The sequence below is a fragment of the Papio anubis genome, chromosome 5, assembly GCF_008728515.1.
Source record: "Papio anubis isolate 15944 chromosome 5, Panubis1.0, whole genome shotgun sequence".
NCBI lineage: Eukaryota > Metazoa > Chordata > Mammalia > Primates > Cercopithecidae > Papio > Papio anubis.
Genome location: NC_044980.1, coordinates 147,654,312 through 147,669,246, shown reverse-complemented (window position 1 = coordinate 147,669,246; position 14,935 = coordinate 147,654,312). Strand labels below are relative to the sequence as shown.

The window sequence follows — 14,935 nt, the reverse complement described above, 5'->3', positions numbered from 1 at the left end:
CCCTATCAGTGTTCCAAGACTGGCAAGACAGAAGGCAGTCCTCAGGAACCTCTGAAAAAGCTGGGGCATTGGACATGCAATTCAATTCTTTCCCTCTTCAGGGAGAAGCTGGAAGCTGGAGGCGTGGTCCTTCTCACTCTTAGGGCACTGTGCCAGGGGTAAGGGTTGAGGTGAGAGGACGTCAAATTTTCCTACTGGCTTTGATGTGTCAAGTTTCGTACTCACCCAGGGTGAAAGAGCCTCTCAACTAGTTTCTGTATTTCTCACAAAGGGAATTTGTCCATGAATTGTTGTTGAATCAATGTATTTGCTGGGGGAAAGGAGAGTCTAGGGCTCTTATTCCACCATCCTGCTGCCCCAGTACTTTTTAAAAACTTTTTTCAGCGAGCAAATATTTGCTGGACGTCCATCCACTCTGCATCTGGCAACTAAGTAGGTCTTGGGTCACAGTAGAATGTAAAACAGAAACTGCCCTTGCCCTCTGAATAAGTATATTCTAGTAGCATAGGCAGACAGAAGCAAGTAAAGAAACAAATAAAAGAATTACAAATGGCATAGGTGCTACCAAAAAACAATGAGGAGATGACATGCAGAATAACAGTGAAGTTTAAGGAAAGAGGAGGAAACATTTCAGCTGAGATGCAAAGAGTAAGGCAAGAAGGCCATTAAAAGAGGTGTGGCATTGTATAATTCCGTTTCTAGAAAACATCCAGAAAAACAAATATATAGACATGGAAAGTAGATTAGTGGTTGTCTGGAGCTGGGGGTGATATGGGGAGTGACTGTTAATGAGTATGGGGTTTCTTTTGGGGATGATAGAATTGGATTGTGGTGGTGGTTGTACAACTCTGTAAATACACGAAAAAGATTATTGAATAGTACATTGAAAACAGTTAAATTTTATGGTGTAAAATTATCTCAGTAAAGCAAGAGAGAGGGGGAAAGAAAGAGAGAATAATGACTGGGAAACAATCTTTTCTGAAGGCCCCCCGACCAGCTCTCATGAAACTCACAATGCTTCTCCTGGTTTGCTCAAGATTCTGATTCCTAAATTAAAGGGACTCTATAGGAGAAGACAAAGGGTTTGTTTTTGTTTGTTTGTTTGTTTGTTTGTTTGTTTGTTTTTTGTTTTTCCTTATCTTTTGGGTTGCTCTGACTCGAAATAGGGAACATACATTAATTACTAAGATTGCTACTTCACATGATCCTATTTGCATTGTAAGTATACTGTTCCTGAATTCTGGTTCACATAAAGAGAAAGAGAGAGAGAGATGGGAATATTATCGCAGGTGGAGGGCACTACAGGTACAAAAGTTCTCCACATGTTGGGAAGGCATGTGGCATGTGTGAGGAATAGAGAGGACACCCCCGATCTGGACACAGAGAGAGGTAGGAAAGTAAGAGAACTGAGCAGCCAGATCACGTAAGGTCTCCTAGGTCGTGGCAAAAATCAAGTTGCTTTCAACTTTATAAAATAGGCCCATGCCATTATTTCCTAAAGTTATTAATGTTTTATTAGGTTGGTGCAAAAGTGACTGTGGTTTTTGTCATAACTTTCAGTGGCAAAAACCACAATCACTTTTGTACCGACCTTAATAATAAAGAAACAAAGGACAGAGTATAGAGAAATGATGCCAACCTGCTGTTTTATAATGTGCTGCCTCATACTTTCTCCCATTTGCTCTGCCCAGTAACCCACCCCAAAGAATCTACTTTGTTAACTTCAGTTATCAGATGAGGAAATTGAAACGACTTGCCCAAGTTGATACAGCTATTAACATGAAACTTAAGAATTATTTTTATTTATGAACGAACTATCCTTACCTTTCTAATATCTGGTTTACCAAAATCCAGATTGCCAATCTCCCTCTATCAGTAATCTGCCACAGCATAACAAATTACTCTAAGACGTAGTAACTCAACCTTTAACATTGCTCAGGAGTCTATGGGTCAGCTGGTGATTGTGCTGATCTGGACCTGACTCAGCTGATCTTCACTGGGCTTGCTCATGGGTTTGCAGTCACCTGATTGGTCTAGGGTGACCTCACTAACATGTTGGTCAATTGGGCTGACTGGTCACTGCGGCAAAAGAAGTAATTGGGTCACATCTCTTTAATCATGCAGCAGGCTAGCTGAGGCTTTTCACACGACAACAGCAAGGTTCCAAGAGAAGAAGTGGAAGCATGCAATGCTTAAAGACCTAGGCTTAGAAGGCCAGGTGGGGTGGCTCACGCCTGTAATCCCAGCACTTTGGGAGTCTGAGGCTAGTAGATTGCTTAAGCTCAGGAGTTTGAGATCAGCCTGGGCAACATGGCAAAACCCCGTCTCTACAGCAAGTATAAAAATTAGCTGGGCATGGTGGTACACTCCTGTAGTCTCAGCTACTCCGGAAGCTGAGGTGGGAGGGGGCGACAGAGCCAGACCCTGTCCCAAAAAAAAAAAAAGACTTAGGTTTAGAACAGACATCTATCTCTTTTGCATTCTATTGGCCAAAGAAAGTGACAAGGCCATCAGAATCCAAAGAAAGTGGCAAGGCCATCAGAATCAGATATCTTTGCAATCTACCAAAATCCCGTTTCACAAATAGCAAGAGGTAAGTTGTTCCTAAAGTACTAATGATTAGGAACTATATCTAGAGTCCTGCTGTTCCTTCTGGTCACTGCTAGGTACCCACAGACACCTCTGGTTATAAGGAAGCACAAAAAAAAAAAAGATTATTATATCTGTTCATCAATTTGTCTGCTCCTTCTATATACCCTTAGAGATTCTTCTGCGGAGCGTCTAGCTTGACTTCTCCACCCGGGCCATAGCCAAACCAGATGAAAGCACAAGGTGGACATTGGACCCAGTTGGGCCAAAGAAACGCTGTTTCCCAGGGCTGCCATAACAAATGACATGACTGGGAGGCTTGAAACAACAGAAATTTATTCTCTTACTGTTCCAGAGGATGAAAATCTGAAATCAACGTGTTGGCAGGGTTGGTTTCTATGGCAAGCCCAAAGGAAAATTTGTTCCACTCTTCTCTCCTAGCTTCTGGTAGTTCCTGGTATTCCTTGGCATCCTTTGACTTGTGGCAGGGTAACTCCAATCTTTTCCTCTCTCTTTACACAGCATTCTCTCTTATGTCTGTTGTCCTATAAAGACCTCAGTCATTGGATTAGGACCCACACTAATCCGTATGACCTCATCTTAATAAGTTACATCTGTGAAGACCCTATTTCCAAGTAAGGTCACATTCTGAGGTTCCAAGTAGACCATACATTTTGGGGATACACTATTCAACCCAGTGCAGGCATTCTCTGTCCCAGGCATTTGGAGTCAAGACTTGGAAATGTCCATTTGCCTTTGTTGGCTCTTGAACAGAAAGGATGTGTAAGGAGTGAATTAGCCATTTTCTGCCATATATGTAAAAGCAGAGGACACCAGTCTGTACAGAGGAAGAGAATGAAGTAGATGTTTAGAGAGAAGCAGAGATGACAAATCATGCAAAAGATGCTTGGACAGACAGAGAGACAGGCAAAGAGAGGCAGACACACTTTCTATTGGTTTCTGAGGGTTTTCAGAGTCCTGGTTCAGTCCCTCATGGGGCCAGGTTGAACTTCCTACCCTTGTGTTCCAGGAGATAGCTCTGTATCCTTATAATAAATGTCCTCCTTTAGGGTATGTTAGCTTGAATGGAGTCTGTTTATTGAAACCTAAAGAGATCCATAATGCCAGAGATGACTTTTTATCCTGCCAGGATAACTTCCAGTCAGCATGACTAGGACTGTAGCAGAAAGTATCAATCATGAAGTGGAAAGTCTTGTCCAGGATGTTGCTGCTGTCTCTTTTCCTGGCACCATGTTACAAGTAGTGATTAGGTTCCCAGGCAGATCACAAAAGCTTCTTTAATACTACAGTGCTATTAGCATGCTAGCTCAGCTACAGAACAGGAAGATGAATAGGTAGATGTATAAAACCTCATACGAATAACTGAGATAAATTCATACAATCTCTTTTAGGCCTGCCAAAATTAGGGATATTTCTCCTCCCTTTCTAAACATTTTTTGTTTTGTTTTGTTTTGTTATTTTACAAGAAATAGAGAGACAGAGCCTGATCAAAGTGTTTTCACTCTCCTTTTAATTGCAAATTGCTGCTATGTGAGACAAGTAATGTCATAATATGTTATAGACATTTTCACCATCTAATATCTTGTGAACATGTTATAAGTCGATCTTCTCCAAGGAAGAAGCCAGAACTCACTTTCCCAGGCTCCCTTGCTGCTCAAATTTAAGCATGTGATCTAGTTCTACCAGTCAGACATATGTGTGACTTCACTTTGGAAATGAATCACATGAGAAAGCAGACACTATGCCAAATCCATATTGTAATGACTGAAGTAATAAAAGTATTGAGATTTAGGAGGCAGTAGTAGCAGAGCTTCTGTGGTTCAGTCCCTCACATGATCAGTGATAGCACCATACGTATGCCGAGCAATAGTGTTGTCCTCATTGTAGTGACCCCACAGTGTGATTTGGGCTTGGTTTCTAAATGAATAGCCCCAGGCTTCATCTCTGGCCTTCCCTGAGATTCTGTGAGCCTCTTATATCCTTTAATGAATTTCTTCTTTGAATAAACCAGCAAAAGTGGATTCTGTTGTTTGCATCTGAGAACCCTAACTGTTATAAGATATTTCTAGCATTGCTCCTACCTTCTGCTGAAGGTGTAATTCTTTAATCTTCTAGACTGTCTTCAATCGCTGAGCTGGCTTGTCATATGCAGGTAATGCAGCTGTTTTCCTTTGGATGTTTCCTCATGAAAGTGACTTGGAACCTATGATAGTGTCCCCCATCAAAACTGAGAGACATTTTTTTTTATATGTTATGAAGACATAAAAGCAAAGAAGCATAATTTCTAACTACTGAGGTTTTAAACAATAAATTTTTAATTCTGTAAACTGCCTCCATTGCAAAACTACAGCGTATGTTTTTTGAGGAGCACCAAGACCTTAGCATGCCTTGCTGAACAATATTAGTCATAGGCTTTTAAACATATCTGTTATCCCATGCCAGTGACAAGTGTCTCAGGCTCCAGAAAGTGTATCTTTTCAAGGGTCTTCCATGACTCAATCCATTGGTATATATAAAGTGGGCATATTTTTTCTGCGAATTTTTAACGTGTATCTAATGATGTCACTCTACTGAGTAAAACTCAAGTCATTCCATACCAACTTTAGAAGAGTCCAAATGCCTTCGCATGGTATATAAGGCCAGCAAAGCCTGTCTCCCCAGCCCCATGTCTCACTATGCTTTAAAACTCTAGTCCCTGCTGCCCATATCCCATTCTCAACCACACTCCACTACTTATGGTTCATTCACTGAACAAACTATACTGTTCCTTACTTCTGTAGCTTTGCCCACACTGCTCCTTCTGCTACAGTCACCTTCGATATTTTGATAAACACCCATTTATCCATACTCAACACTAGTGTCAGTTACTTTAGGCTATCGGCACATGTAGATTTTGTCTTGATCACAACTCTTTTATTTCCAAGTAACAAGTCATTCAAACTGGTTTTAAATGGGCAAAGAATTTAAACAGATATCTTATGAAAGAAATTTTCCGAGTGGCCAATAAGCACATGAAACTATGCTCAATAAAACTAGTCATAAGAGAAATGCAAATTTAAACCACAATGAGATACCATTTTACATACATTAGAATGTCTAAAATTACAAAAACTGACAATACCAAGCGTTCACTAGTATGTGGAAAAACGAACTCTCTTACGCTGCTGGTGGGAGTATAAAATGGTATAGGTACTTTGAAGAACCGTTTTGTCAGTTTCTTCTCAAGTTAAACATACATCTACTCATGACCCAACATTTCAATTCCTGAATATTAATCCATGAATAATGAAAACATATTACCAGGCCTCTGAGCCAAAGCTAAGCCATCATATCCCCTGTGACCTGCACGGACACATCCAGATAGCCGGTTCCTGCCTTAACTGATGACATTCCACCACAAAAGAATGAAAATGGCCTGTTCCTGCCTCAACTGATGACATTACCTTGTGAAATTCCTTTTCCTGGCTCATCCTGGCTCAAAAGTTCCCCCACTGAGCACCTTGTGACCCCCCCACCCCTGCCCGCCAGAGAACAACCCCCTTTGACTGTAATTGTCCTTTACCTACCCAAATCCTATAAAACGGCCCCACCCCTATCTCCCTTTGCTGACTCTCTTTTCGGACTCAGCCCGCCTGCACCCAGGTGATCAAAAAGCTTTATTGCTCACACAAAGCCTGTTTGGTGGTCTCTTCACACGGACGCGCTTGACACATACGTCCACAAAATGACTCATAAAGGAATATTTATTACAGCCTTATTCATAATAGCATAAAATGGAAATAATCCAAATACCCACCAATAGAAGAATGACAATCAAATTGTTATATATTCATAATATTGAATATTACTTAGCCATATAAAGGAACCAACTACTGATGGCAGTGGCACGCTGGCTCCAGCAGAGAGGCGGGGCTGGGGCTGCACATTCCATGGAGTCTGCGGGACCCCTGCCCCTTCTGAGTTGAGACCGGGGCTCTCCGTGCAGCCGCAGCCACCCAAACCGCAGCTGCAGACCCAGGCCGCCTGCTCTACAAAGCAGGCAGGAGCCCCGCCCTCCTGGGGCTACAGCCACCCAAACGTCAGCTGTGGATCCGAGCCTCCCTGTGCTCTTGGGGAAGCCAGGAACAGGCAGGATCTGCACCCCTGGGTGCAGCTGCATCTGCCACACCCGCAGTTGTAGACCTGGGCCTCCCACTGCAGGAAGCAGGCAGGAGCTGGGGCTGAGTCGGCGGGGCAGGAGCTCCCGAGAGCAGCTGCGGCCGCCCTCCCAAGCGCAGGGCCCAGGCATCTCTGCAGCCTACACCCTCCGGGCCCCAGGAAGTCCCCACCCCCCCCCCCATTTCCCCCACTCCCTCGCCGTCCCTGCAGGCTCGGGGTGTCTTCTTCCACTGTCTGGCCCCTCTTTGCCCTGCTGTGATCTCGGAGTGGGGGTTGGGGCCGAGCCCCGGGGCCATGAATGACAACAGGAGGCAGATTGATTCCTTGGCAGAAAGGGACAGTGTCCCCAGTAAGGCCCCACCCTCAGGCTAGGGAAGGCCTGAAGGTTGGGGGCTGGACCGCCAGTTCCACAGACTGGAGTGGGAGCTCTAGTGCCTCTTCCTGCTGCCCATGGCTGCTCATGGACCAATCAGCACATACTTCCTCCCCTCTGAGGTCCATAAAAGCCGTAGGCGCTCAGCCAGAGCAGGCCAGAGGACAGCCAGAGGAGGGAGAGGGCAGAGAGAAGACGAGGGGACAACCAGCTGCAGAGCGGAGCACTCACTCCGCTGATAGCTGGAGGTGATGGGATGACGGTTGCAGAGAGTAGTACTCTCTCCACTGAGAGCCACAGAGACGACCTGCCGGCAGAGAGGAGCGACCCTCTCTGATGAGAGCTTCAGAGACTTGCAGAGACATCCGAATGACTTGTGTGCGGAGAGGAGCCACCCTCTCCAGGGTGTCCTCTCTGCTGAGAGCTGAACACTTGATGGAACAACCTGCTTACAGAGGGAGCTACCCACTCTGAGCTGTTCTAATACTAAATAAAACTCTTCTTCACCCTTCACTTGTCTGTGTACCTCATTCTTCCTGGACGCTGGACAAGAACCCAGGCAAAGGTGCTGTGGTCACAGAGGTTTCTGGCCAGAAAAATCAATACCCCAGAGATCCTATAACACTACTAATATACATAACAGCATGAATGAATCTCAAAAAACATGATGTGATTATATTATCAAAACCAAAGACATTATAAGAAAAGAAAATGAAGAATTATATACCATAACCTAGTAGAATTTATCCCAGGTATGCAAGTCTGAGTCAACATTCAAAAATCAATGTCATCTATCACCTCAGCAGGCTAACAAAGAAAAATTAACACCATCATATCAATAGATGCACAAAAAGCATTTGACAAATCCAATACCCATTTATGATGAAAACTCTCAGTAAACTAGGAACAAAGTTGAACTTATCTTGATAAAGCGTATCTACAAGAAACCTTCAGCTAACATCATATTTAATGGTGAGAAATTGGAAGTTTTCCCACTACAATACAGAACAAGTCAAGGATGTCCTCTCTCTCCACTTCTTTTCAACATTGTACTGAAAATATTAGTTCATGTCATAAGACAAGAAAAGGAAATAAGTACACACATTGGGAAGGAAGAAATCAAACTGTCTTTGTTTATGGCCAGGCGCAGTGACTCATGCCTGTAGTCCCAGCACTTTGGGAGGCCAAGGCGAGCAGATCAGTTGAGGTCAGCAGTTCAAGGCCAGCCTGGCCAATATGATGAAACCTCATCTCTACTAAAAATACAAAAAATTAGCTGGGCGTGGTGGCATGAGCCGGTAATCCCAGCTACTTGGGAAGTTGAGGCACAAGAATCACTTGAACTGCGGAGGCAGAAGTTGCAGTGAGCCAAGATCACACTACTGCACTCCAGCCTGGGCAACAGAGTGAGACTCTGTCTCAAAAACAACGAAACAAAATTATCTTTGTTCACAGATGGCATGATAGTCTATGAGACACTTTTTTTTAACAGTAGATGGGCTAAGGTTTATTTACTTAACATTGAAAAATAATTCATTTACTTCAACAACATGGCATACAATCAAGTGAACTATTGAAACACTTACAATTCAGAGGGGGTCAGGACAGGAAAGATCACAACCCCATTCCTGAGATGGAGTGAAAGATCTCAGCCAGGCCTCCAACCTAAGCCAGGCTCCTCCATTAAGCAGAAACAACCAAAAGATAAGAAAGCCTTGGCCTCATCCCCAACAGGAGAGCCTGAACTGCTCACAAATAAGAAGGAACTTGATCATACTGAGGACTGGCTCCTGATGAGTCATTAGGAAAGTCAGTTGGTTCTCTCTTCAGTAGGTGGTTTAGCACCCTTCTGGAGAACAGAGAGTAGTAGTCTGGGGCTGGAGGCTGAGAGACAACATCCAACAAAGGTTACCTTCTTTTTAGTAATGCTTTGTTCCTTTTTTCAACAGCAAGAAACCTGAAATCCAGAGAAATCATTTAAAAAAACCCTTCTGGCTGCAACCTGAAAGCATCTCCCAAGCCAGACTGGAGGTAGAAATGATGACTCCAACTTCAGTGGGCTTCTTCTTTGATAGGGGAGCAGCCAGAGAAGAAGCTGGTGTTGCTGGCCAGAGCTCGTTTCTTTTTCTTCCCTGGAGCCTTATTTTGTTGGTATTCTGTTGCTCCGTGTTTCAATTCTGGGAGGTCAAAAGAGGAGGCAGCTGGAGCAGTCTTCTTTGACAGCACCTCCTCCATGTCACACATCTCTTTCAGGATCTTGCTATTGGGGGTGGCACAGACAGGGTTAAAGAAGCTCAATCCTGGGGTCACCTTGGTAGGATCCTCCAGTTTGAAGGAGCCTTCAGAATCCTGGGTCCATTCAACATTGCCCAAGCCATCCTTGCCTTGCTGGCGGTTCCGACACTTTGTGGGGTCACAGCTACAGTCCACACCACAGTCTGACTTTTGCTTCCTGCACCCACACTGCTTGTTCCCACACCAGCCCTTGCAGGAACACCCCTGGATGTTCTTCCTGGACACCTTAACTAATTTTGTTGGCTTCCATTCCTCATCATCCCCCTCATCACTGTCACCATCACCATCACCATCCTCATGATCATTCACAGAATGCTCTGAACAATATTTTAGATCCTCGATGTCCATGCTTTGCTCCAGGAACTTTTCTTTAACACGAGAAGGTTTTGGCTTAGGTGGGATATATTCAAAAGAAGAGTCTGGAGATAGAAGGGTATCATTAGGAAGATGTTTCTGTCTGCAGGTTACCTGAAGGAGGGTCAGTTTCTGCTTGATGATTTCATTCTCTTGGAGAAGCTGCTGATTTTGCTCACACATTTCTCGCATCTTCTCAAGTTCTTCATCCTGACACTGCAGTGTGCTCAGCAGCTGCTGTTCCTTTTCACTGACTGACTCCTCTAACTGCTTCTCTGCTATTTGGCTTTGCTGCAGCTGGCTGAGAAGGTATAGCACCTTCTCTTGGTGCTGTTGCTCCATTCTGATCAGCTCAGCTTGTAACTCTGTCTCTATCTCAGAAAAATGATTTTGTTCCTCAAACAGCATCTTCTGCATGTCAGCACAGCTGGCCTTGCTCTGTCTCAGGCTGTTTTCAAGTTTGGTGACATGTATTTTAGAGGAGACCAGCTCTCCAATCAAATATTTCAGGGCACACTTGGCTTCCAGAATGGTGGCAATATTCTCCCAGCATTGTTTTGGCCTGTCTTCACTTTCTGCATCCAGCAGCTTCTGCTGTAGGTCAGCAATCTGAGCACTCCTGAGTTCCATTTCAGTCTCTAGGCTTTCAATCTGCTTTGTAATACAATTTTCTGACTCCAAAACTTGACCATTCACCTCAGTAAGGGAGAATGTACGCTTCCGGAGTTTAGGAGGTGGATTCTCCTGAGATTCCTTTTTTTCTTTGAGTTGAACCACATCCTGAGCCAGGATCTTTCTATCTTCAAGGAGGTCATTCAGATGGCGTTTGGCTTCCTCAGTACTAACCATAACTTCAATTTCATTTCCAAGCCAATTCCTCACTCGAGCTGCAGTGCCTTCCATTCCATGGCTCTGAGTCTCTTTCCGCTTATCTGTGACCTCTCGTTGTTTCTGGAGAGCATCCTTGAGACGCTTGTTGGCAGCTGCTGCCTCCTCTGTTTTACGTCTGAGCACACTGGATTGTTTCTGGAAGTTTCTTTCAAGTTTGAGCAGCTCATATTGCCTCTTACGGTCTCGTTCTTTTAACTGTATTACTTCTTTGTCTTTTTTCTGCTTCCACTGTCTAAACTTCTCAGCATCCTCTTTCATTTGACGCATTAACTGCACCCGCTGGTTTTTCATCATCCGTATCTCCTGGTTCAGCTTGGAGACAGTACATTCTGTGGATTCCTTTAGTTTCAGAAGTTTGGACTGCTCATTCAGCTTCTTCTTCAGATCAGCTATTTGACCCTCCAGCTCCTGGAGACGTTTGCGGCGGCGCTCACTCAACTTGGCTTGGTTGACATCCTTCTTTGCTGTCTGAAATTCGAGAACCAATTCTTCCTTTTCCTTTTGCAGATTGATGACTTCTAATTCTAGATTTTTTATGTTATCCTGGTATTGAAACTGAATGGGCTGTAGTTGGCTGTTGTTCTGAGTCATCTTCCTAACTAGGGCCTCTTTCAGTGCAAGGGCGTTATTCAACTCAGTCACCTCCTTAGACATCTGAGCTTGATGGAGAGCATGCTGAGTGGTAAATGCGTCGGAAGACTTACTCATCTCTGGACTGGTTTCCACTTGAGCTTTGTGTTCCACTGCAGTATCTATGGCTGCAGCCATGCAAGCAACCGTTTCATCTGATAACTGGGTAATCAGTTGCTGCAGGTTACAAATTATCTCTACATTTTCTTTCAATTCCTGGTCTTCCAAAGTCTCCACTAGCTTTTGAAGATGCAGTTTGCAGGCCGCATGCTGCCTGAGCTCTTCTAGCTTGGCGTTCAGTTTTTCATTCACTTGCTCTGTCAAAATGATCCTCTCCAACATCTGGGCTGTCTGACCAGCTGCCTCCCTCAGACCACGACTTAATTTTTCATTTTCCTCTACCAGGGACTGATTCTTCTCCATCAGGGATTGTAGATTCTCTGATGGTTCTGCATTTATAGATCCAGGCAGGGTACCTCCATGGGCTTGTAGCAACAAGACTTGTAGCTGTTGTACCTGTTGCTTTAGATGATTAAGTTCAGCTGTGTGGGGATCAATATTAACAATAGGTTTGTTCTTGATTTTTCTTGCTCTGTCAGCATAACGAAGGGTACTTAATGTTTCCTCTAGATTGGAGTCAGCAGGACTCACACAGGCTATCATAAGAGTGTGGCTATTACCTCCTAGAGAATCTTGAAGCAGTCGAGTTAACTTGGAATCTCTATAGGGCACAAAGCCACCCTTTTTGTCATCTCCAAGAGCACTGATTACATTTCCCAAGCATAGGAGGCCTCGGTTAATATTAATACCCTCTTTTAGACGATCCCCTTCAGCCTTGGTTTTCTTCTGTCTTTCTGATCCAGCGAGGTCTACGAGATGCAGCTTGGAGCGAAAGCTGCTATTCTTGTCACTTTTCTTTCTTTGCTCTAGGGAGATAGTAAAGATGGCATGAGATCGGGATGACTGGGAGTTCATAGCTGTGGAGGCCACAGTCCTAGAGTTGTTGCCCTGCTCCAAACAGGAAACAGTATCCAAGGCAACTAAAACAGTCTTCTCAGTGAGTCCCACAATCTTTATACCTTCCTTAGGATCCTCCCGTATATTTATTTGAGCTTTCTCACGAGATAGGCATAGAAGATCCAAAATTTCTTCATTGTAAATCTCTAAGTAAGACACTTTCAGAGTAAACTCAAAGTCACTCTTTTTATCAATTTCTTTGAAGAGCAGTTGTATTACCCTAGGAATAATGCCAACTGTTGGTTCATTCTCCTGCTCTGCGGTGTATGCACCTCCCATTGAATAGGTTTTTCCAGAGCCAGTCTGCCCATAGGCCAGGACCGTTGCATTATATCCTTTAAATACACCTTTTATGAGCGGCGCTACTGCTGTATTGAAGACTTCTTCCTGTTCAGTAGAGGGGTCAAACACAAAATCGTAGGTGAAGGATTTATCAGTACCAACCACCACCTGAGGCTCCCTGGGCACGAAGGAAAGGCACATCTGGCAGCCCTCGCTAATCTCTTTGGGGACCAGAGGGCGACAACGCAGTGCCACTCTTACAGGAATTCCCTTCACCTCTTCCTTCATGATCCTATCTCAGCACCGTCTCAAACTAAATGTCCCTTCCCCGTTCACCCGGGCTCTCCCGCCGCCTTGTCTCCGCCGGAGCTTTAACCGCCAAGTTTCAAATCCCTCCCAGAGACGCCAACCAATTGCAGTGCGGAAGGCCCAAGGGCGGAACGTGCACATGTGCGCGCGCAGGCCGGCACGGTGGGAAGGGGAGGGTAAGTCCAGAAATTTTTTTTTAACTAATAAGTGAGTATAGTATAAACTTGCAGGATACAAGGTTAATATACAAAAGTAAATTGGTTTCCTATGTACCAATAGTGAATAAGTGATATTCAGAATTGAAAGCAGAATACCACTTACTTTAGACCTTAACAAATGACATAGGTATAAACCTAACAAAATATGTATAAGATCTACATGATGAAAACTACAAAACTCTGATGAACAAGATCAAAGGGGAACTCAATAAATGGAGAGATATTTTATGTTCATGGATAGGAAGGCTGAATATCTTAAAGATGTCAGTTCTTCCCAAACTGATCTATCCATTCAATGCAATTCAAGTCAAAATCCCAGCAAGTTATTTTGTAGATATTGACAAACTGACTCTAAAGTTTATATAGAGAGGCAAAAATAATAATAATAATACAATGGCAAACATAATATTGAAGGAGAACAAAGTCATAAGACTGACACTACCCAACTTCAAGACTTACTATAAAACCACAGTAATCAAGACAATGTGGTATTGGCAAAAGAATAGACAAGTAGACCAATGTATTAGAATAGAGAGATCATATAGATACAGTGACTAGACCCACATAATATAGTTAACTGATCTTTGACAAAGAAGCAAAGGCAACACAATGAAGCAAATATAGTTTTTTCAACAAATGGAACAAATGGTGCTGGAACAACTGGACTTCTGCATGCAAAAAAAAAAAAAAAAAAAAAAAAAAATTTAGACTCAGACCTTACAGCCTTCACAAAAATTCACTCAAAATGGATCATAGTCCTAACTATAAAATGCAAAACTATTAAACTCCTAGAAGATAACATAGGAGAAAACCTAGATGAACTTAGGTATGAGATGACTTTTTCGATATAACACCAAGGGCACAATCCATGAAAGAAATCATTAATAAGTTTCACTAAAATTGAAAACTTCTGCTCTTCAAACAAAACTGTCAAGAGAATAAGACAAGTCATAGACTGAGAGAAAATATTTGCAAAAGACACATCTGATAAAGGAATGTTATCCAAAATATACAAATAACTCTTAAAATGCAACAATAAATAAACGAACTACCTGATTTTAAAATGGGCCAAAGGCTTTAATAGACACCTCACAAAAGAAAATATAAACATGGCCAATAAGCACATGAAAAGATGCTCCACATCATATTTGGTCAGGAAAAGGTAAATTAAAACAACAAGATACTACTACACACCTACTAGAATGGCCAAAATCTGGAACACTGATAACACCAAATGCTGGCAAGGATATGGAGCAGCAGTAATCTCATTTATTGCTGATGGGAATGCAAAATGGTATAGCCACTTGGGAAGGCAGTTTGGTGGTTTCTTACACAACATAACATATTCTTACCATCTGATCCAGCTATCACACTCCTTAGTATTTATCCAAGGGAGTTAGGACCCCACAAAAACCTGCATGTGGATGTTTACAGCAACTTTATTCGTAATTGCCAAAACTTGGAAGCAAGGAAGATGTCCTTCGGTAGGTAAATAGACAAACTTCAGTACATCCAGACAATGGAATATTATTCAGCACTAAAAAGAAATGAGCCACTCAAGCCATAAAAAGACAAAGAGGAAACCTCAATGTCTATTACTCAGTGAAAGAAGCCAAACTGAGAAGGCTACACACTGTGTGATTCCAGCTATACGACATTCTGGAAAAGGCAAGACTCTGGAGGAAGTAAAAAGATTAGTGGTTGCTAAGGATTACAGGGGAGGGATGGATGAACAGGCAGAGCACACAGGATTTTTAGGGCAGTGAAACTACCTGGTATTATACTATAATGGTGAATA

General features: G+C 43.2%; 1 protein-coding gene across 1 annotated transcript; it reads right to left on the bottom strand.

The window, feature by feature from the left end:
* Positions 1 to 8,620: 8,620 nt before the first annotated feature.
* On the bottom strand, positions 8,621 to 13,800 carry KIF4B (kinesin family member 4B). The gene has a single exon (XM_003900421.4). It carries the CDS (start codon positions 12,896 to 12,898, stop codon positions 9,194 to 9,196), a length of 3,705 nt encoding a protein of 1,234 aa, XP_003900470.2. The 5' UTR covers positions 12,899 to 13,800; the 3' UTR covers positions 8,621 to 9,193.
* Positions 13,801 to 14,935: the final 1,135 nt, after the last annotated feature.